Below are 7,386 nucleotides of genomic sequence, written 5' to 3' on the forward strand. Positions count from 1 at the left end.
TTATCATGTAAATGTATAAGAGAAAATTCATATAAAAAGGTTTTTAAAATATTTTAGATAATATGAAACCGTATGTTTCTTAGAAAAATGAGTGTTAAGGGCCAAAAAGTTTTTGTAATTCCATAATAACAAGTAAACATAGGCGATGGAAATTTATGGTTTTAATATCTCAATAACCTGTAAATTAAAAAAGGTATGTTTTTAAAGAAACAATACCTAATATGTTTGTTGTTTATAATTTTATAGTGTTGTAACTTATAAACTTTTGTTTTTAGTTGGCTGAGGAGGAGCAATAAATGCCCGAAACGCGTGTAAATAATATCAACACGTATCAACTAAATAAAATTTTGATGATAAAAATTACCAAGTGCCTGAAAGTAAATACAATAATAATTTGTGTTTGAATTACTAATAATAACTACTGGCACGGTTTCAAAATACCAGAATCAAAATTCTTGATTTTAAATTATAAGTTGTTTAATGAAGTTATTTATTATTATTCTATATTATAATTTGCATATTTACATTTGCATTTTTGTGCATCATCTTTGTTTTACTAGTAGTCACTTTAAGAAAATTGCAGATTTTGGTCAAAATGCTTATTATTTAAAAAGAAAAAAAAAAAAAAAAAAAGAATAATAATTAGCCTTTAAAATGTATTTTAGGTAACTGGAAATTATGATACAGAAAAGCAATGTAAAACTGTTATTGTAGACTTATAAATTCCCACTGTTGTCCATCCATCTGTCTGTCTTTCCTTAATCTCGAGAATGGAATTATATAGATGAAATCCAAGACCGGAGCAGGAGACCCTAATTAACTATATATGAACTTCCAATGCAAACTGAAAGTCATATAATTCCAATTCAAAACTTTTCCCCAAAAGCAGTTAATAGATGACTGGCATAACTATTGTTAATAGAAAAGTATGATGTACAGTACAAGGGCAAGACACTACAATACTACAGTAGAGCGTTGATTATCCGAATCAATTGGGGACTGGGGTTGTTTGGAAAATCAATATTTCGGATAACCAATTATGTACGAAAAAATATATTAACCTATCCCATGTTGAAATTTTTCTGCATTGCGTGTCGCTTTGCGTTGAATTTTCGTCGATGTTAAGCCTAACATAAACTTTTTAAAATAATAATCATGGCTATTGTATCTTTAAAAATTAGAAAATTAAGCTTCGTTTAAATACTGGCTCCCTTTCATGGTCGAATGAGTGTTGCCAGCTAAAACACGTAAAAATAATNTTTTATTAAATATTTGATTTGTTATTGACAAACTTGGCCATTATTTAATTCGGTGCACGCTTAAAGTCCAGGCCTGGCACACTAACGCGAATCCGCATAAAGTACCCATTAGGAAACGGCTATTTCTGACACACAGTCGTGTCGATAATCGTTGGAAAAGTCGGAAAAATAATATAGTACTTTACAACTGGTGCCCAAACAGGAACTCTACGGTTAAGATTAGACTTGGTTGCTTTCTTTCATAGATTTTGAATTTGGCTTTAGAGGAGTAACACCTCGTAAGTAAAGAAAAAAAATGTAAAGTACTATATTATTTTTCCGACTTTTCCAATGATTATCGACACAACTGTGAGCCGGAAATAGCCGTTCCCTAACGGGTACTTTATGCGGATTCGCGTTAGTGTGCCAGGCCTGGACTTTAAGCGTGCACCGAATTAAATAATGGCCAAGTTTGTCAATAACAAATCAAATATTTAATAAAAGTTCTAGTAATAAACTATATACAAAATTTAGTAAAATTCAAATAACAATTTATTCAATGAAAGTCAATAAGAATCAACCTGACAAAACTCAAATCAATCTATTTCCTAACTTAATTCTATTCCCCTTTGGAATTCGACAAAATTTCAAAGACTTAATTTATATACAATAATTCTTATGAATTAAAGATCCTAATCATCACCTCAATATACTAGGAACCCTTTTCCTCAACTCTCAAGACTTTCTCTAATCTTCGATCCACAAATCGAATAACTTCAAAAGCGCCTTGGAACTATTTTATCCTATCGGACACCTCTCTTTCGTTTGCTGCTACGAAGCTCACCAAGCTCATTGATAACAGAAGCTCACCGCGTCCATCTTCACTTGAGATTCGGACTTTATACTGTGAGGTGACGTCACAACTCTGAATGCAATCACTCCCCTCATTTACATACTTATTTGCTAACAATAAACTTTTTCTTTTGTCTAACAATAAACTTTTTCTTTTTGTTTCTATTTTCTGACAATACTCGCTAACCTTTTACATTATTCTTTTTGACAATTTTAGGGATATTTTTACTCTTTAAGGTTTAGTGAGTCCCTAAGTTGTGCTTGTGGGGTCTCCCCCTTTTCTTGGTGCGGACTTACTTTTTTCCGCTCGGGAGCACAAGGGTGCGCGAGTTTTTTTCTACAACGCTTTTTTCTCGTTGGTGAGTTGGTTTCTCTTCTATTTTTAAGTTTCTAAGGTGAATGGTAAGGAAACCTTTGTCCTAACAAAACATAAGCCCCAACAAAAATTATAATAAAAAGCAAAATAAAAGTAAATAAAAATAATGCTTGGACTTGGTTCCTTACATGGTTAGTGGATTTAAGTTGCCACTCTTCAAATCTGATCTATTATATACTCCAATATAACAGTACTCTAACTTGTGCAGTAATTTATCAGTAAATTTGAAATTTTTATCAAATAGTTTTAAGAGATTTGTTTTGTATCACTATTACATTAATATTCCGAATTTCACATATAGGTAGGTTATGACTAATTATTCTGCTTAATAATCAATTGTTTAAATATTTTGCTTAGTAGTTGTAAATCAACAATTCAAATCATTTAAATCTGATTGAAAGAAATCTCATTATCTCTGTGGTCTGAGGGTGCCAGGGAATTTTTTTTCCAGTTGTGGGTTTGTCTCAGCCAAACGGTGAGGTACGGGGCATGACAAATCCAAAACAAACTTCTCACAAAATGTTGTGAGGATTTCGACTTGATTCCTTTACATTTACCAATTCTGCTATTCAGTTATTCAAGTTAATGGAATATTTCTTTCATTTTTCTTTGTGTAGTTTAATTTAAATTCAATATACATTTTAAGTTTATGTTAACTTAGTAGACATGTGCTAACAAATTATGCTACATTGTGGAAAAACTGGATTCTGCTCAGAAAGTGAAATTTGTTTGAAATTTCAATGATAACATAATTTTTATTACAGTATTGCACAGATGTCTTCCGCTTCCCATTGACTCTACCGTGGTCATCAAAGATGACGATGACAGCGTTATCAATGACAGTCGTTTACGGAAGGCTCTCGAGTAAGTGGCTCCTTATAACCTTTATCAGATATTTAAACTAATACAATTGATTTTTTAAACTTATTTATGGTAAGAAGTGAATTGTAGCTCTCTTTAGAAAATTAAATTTATTTCTATCTTCATGAAGTTTAATTTTTACTTTGAGTTATTACAAACTGCCTATTAATTACAAAATTCAGTCATTGATTTTATTTTATTCACAACATCACAATGATGTTGACAGTTTAATTGTTAAACCTTGCAAACCATATGAATTTGAAATCAGATGCTAAACTGAACATAATTTTTATTATTTGTATAATTTCTCGGATACTGTAGAATTTGCTCATAGAGCCAGTGAGGATGGCGAATGGCCAGAGGGATCCGGATCAGATTCTTGGAAATTTATAGGCAGTTGTGCTTCACTTATTGTCGACAATGTTCTTAATTCTGTCAAAAACTTAATTATTATTGTGTAATGTACAATAGAAAATAAGTTACGGTGATGGAATGATTATTTGTTTTTCCAAAACAGAAGTGTATTTGGTGACTTCTTTTAACTAAAAAATCTTCATTGGGCATATTCCAGTATGCATCAGTCTCGGCCACAACTGATGCACCAGTGAACAGTTTAATAAACTTTTACTGGAACATCTGGCAACTTGACAGTGCTATATTGGCATTTTTATACTTATTTTGTCAAAATAACTTTTGGGTTAATGCCATTTTTACTACTTGTCTATGTTAACAGTGTAATTGTGGATGTGGCAATATTGCTTAATCAGAGCCTACCACATCTGCAGATCAGAGTGTAATGTCGTCGGTTGTTGCACCATTGAACTCTGTGAATATCTGAACCTGTATTAGTAAATCACAGTTCTCTGATGTGCTATTTGATTTATATTGGAATGTACCCATTGTCTAAGTTTAGAAGAAATTCTATGTGAATTATCATAATTATAATAATTTGTCTTAATTGTGTATAGAATAAAATCTTAAATTAAGAATTATTATTTTGTTTTAGAAAACTTGCAAAATTTAACAATGCAAAAGACAAAGGAATGAAGATATTTCAAGATATTAAAATTGTTTGGAAAAGTATCTTATTGTAAGTTTGTTTTTTTTTTATGATTGAATATAAAGATTGGACCAAAATGAGCTATTTGTGATATATTTCAACTGTTTTGGTGTGGCCTGTAATTTTGTATATATTTTTTAGTTCAAATGTTAAATTTACACTTTGGTGTTTATAGGTTCAGAAATACAGTGTCTTTCAAAATGAATGCTACCATTTTAAATTACTGTAATTATATATATTATTATTCAAGAAGTATGTGACATATGTTGATTGATAGAGTAACCAACCGAGTTTGTCTCCCGTCCACGTTTGTACAACTATTGTCTACTACCTCTAAGAAGGTTGTAAACAAAAATGGGAATTCCACAACAGAAGACATTTTGTGTTGTGCACTTTGCAAGTTGGAATCACTTGTCATTGCACAACATGAGTAATCTTTGGAAGCCATCGAATTGTGGTTGCCATAGGAGAATGATGACATATATACTATAGTGAGCATAGGAAGAATTTGAGTATTGGTTGGATGTATGCCATTGACATGAGGTGCATGCATTGAGAAATTATAATAAGCAGATGTGAAATTTTGACAGTTTCCAATTTTTTAATGCATATTACAATGTTCTTGGGTAATAATTAACATAATTACAAAAATTTTAAATGGTAGCATTCTTTTTGGGAGGCCTTATATATAAAATATTGAAAATTTCCTTCTTACAACTTATAAATAAAATTTCTATTTTAGAAATTGAATTTTTTTCCAGAAAATTATTGAAAGTAATTTGATTTAAAAAAAATTGTGGCAAAAAAATCAGCAAAAGTATTATAAGGCTTAAAATGTACTTGATTAACTAAATCAACTAAAAAAATGTGATTTTTTTTTCAATTGTATTTTTCAATCATATTTCCACCAATTTTGTAAAAGAAAAATGCATTCTGAACTTGGTTTATAATTTTTATTTAAAAATGTACTTGGAATACTTGGAACTCTCAAATAAAACACGGTTGACTGACTTTTTGGCCACTCTGTATATTAATATTTGTGTGAAAATGGCAAAAAAAATATCTCTCAAAAAATTGCATTCTTGATGTTGGGAGTTGGTGTGAAGTGCCTATAAATTGTTTTGTTACTATATATAAAAAAATTATGTTTAAATCAGGGGTGTCCAATATTTTTGTTTCTCTGGGCCACATTGGAAGAAGTCATGGAGTTCTAGGCCACAAGTATATTGTGGCCCAGAACTCCATGTCATATTTACATGTCTAGATTATAATAGTAAGTATTAAAACTTTATCATGAAAAAGGATTTTAAAAAATTACTTCACAGACACTTTTAATTTCTACTTAGAAATAGATAAATTTATTTATTATAAAGGAGACAGACAAAAATTTATTTGAAAAACACAAATATTTGTTTTATTTGGGTCTTTAATTAATAACAAACAACAACAAAATATCATTTTAAAGTGCATTTTTATTCAACTAATATATTTATAAATAATATGTAGCCAATGTGCTAAATGATATTTTTTATGCCAAACTAAAAAAAAGGATAGCCAAATTTGGCCAAATCTCCATTAAAATCTTAAAAGGGGGAACATTCCTACAATGTTGTAATTTAAATGTGTGTGGTAAGTGTAGATTTCTGTGTCTTTATTTGGATTTTTAACTACTTTACACATGTTTTCAAAGTAAATGCTTTTGCTAGAAATTATGTTGTTTCATTCTAATTTTAAAATATATTTTATACTTTTCTAGTGCATTGCTAGCTTCTCTAGTGATTGCATTTATCTGGATATTTTTGATGAGGTGGATAGCGGGAATCATGCTGATCTTTAGCATTTTTGCCGTTCTTGGATTGTTCGGTTATTGTAAGTAGATTATATTTGTAGATTTTCCTAATTATTTTGTTGAATATCAAAGTGTTAACCTATTTCAAATGTTTCAGTGTCATACTATAGTTATACTCAATATAAATATCAGAGAGATTTGAGCCAAACGACCAACTCTACCAAGGAACTTATAAAACTTTCGGAGCAGGCCTATTTCAACAAGGATACTTGGCTGGTCTTAAGTATGTATTCTGATATTTTTAAAATTAGTTTTTAATAAGCTACACTAAATATACATTTTTTATTAACTAAATTTTTGAAAGTGACTTCACTGTTTTGCAAATACAGTGGTTCCTCATATAACGTACTTAATCTGTTCCAGGTGCATGTCCGTTAAGTGAAAAGTTCTTTATACGAAATGCATTTTCCCATAGAAATACATGTTAAAACATAATTCATTCTGCAGCATAAAATAACCGCACTGTACCATTAAAAAAAAAAAAAAAAAAAAAAAAAAAAATGAAAATGGAGCAGTCACCAATTATGCCAGGTAGTCAGATGATGTGAAGAGGAGGTGGAGGAACACTTTCTTCACACATTCATACAGATACAGACTTTCTACACATTGCAGCAGATCTCTACTGTTTTTTAATTGGAGTCAAATTCAGGAGAGGCTACCGGAGCTTGAGGGTCAACTCCTCTTGTTCCATCCTTTGTTTTTTGGCAACTGGCTTCTTGAAAAGCATAACCAAGGTGATTTGTTTCTTTCTTTTCTTTAACACCTGTCGGAAATGATGGGCAAGGGTGTCATTGTAGAGATCATTGATCCTGTTGGCCTCAGCTCTGTTTGGATAATGAGTGTTGGTAAACTCCTGAACCTCTCCCTATTTGACAAGGAAGTTTTGTCAACTTTCACACCTTCTGATGATTTCTTGCTTTGTTTCAATTGAAATCACCTTTCTGTTATTTTAGAAGCCATGATTTGCACAATACTTGAATAAATGTAAATACCCTGCACTGAGGTGATGTACATAATAAACAAGGGAGCAAGCCGAATCCCAACGGGAGCTCTGTACTTCAGATATACTAATAATATATTCTAATAATACTAATATATTATAAAAATAGCAGATTGTCATTGGCAATGGCAAAAGAGTGGAAACATCATT

The 7,386-nt window shown here is 30.7% G+C and overlaps 1 protein-coding gene across 4 annotated transcripts in view; it reads left to right on the forward strand.

The window, feature by feature from the left end:
- Positions 1-7,386, forward strand: part of LOC111615654 (choline transporter-like protein 2) — a 73,382-nt gene that overhangs the window by 60,058 nt on the left and 5,938 nt on the right. For all 4 annotated transcript variants that reach the window (XM_023357083.1, XM_023357081.1, XM_023357084.1 and 1 more), the window contains 4 exons: positions 3,231-3,330; positions 4,334-4,417; positions 6,144-6,256; positions 6,334-6,459. In XM_023357083.1, coding sequence (XP_023212851.1) covers positions 3,231-3,330; positions 4,334-4,417; positions 6,144-6,256; positions 6,334-6,459 — 423 coding nt within the window. The remainder of the gene's footprint in view (positions 1-3,230; positions 3,331-4,333; positions 4,418-6,143; positions 6,257-6,333; positions 6,460-7,386) is intronic.

Source organism: Centruroides sculpturatus, unplaced genomic scaffold (assembly GCF_000671375.1).
Source record: "Centruroides sculpturatus isolate CEXI.00-Female unplaced genomic scaffold, Cexi_2.0 scaffold1641, whole genome shotgun sequence".
Classification (NCBI taxonomy): Eukaryota; Metazoa; Arthropoda; class Arachnida; order Scorpiones; family Buthidae; genus Centruroides; species Centruroides sculpturatus.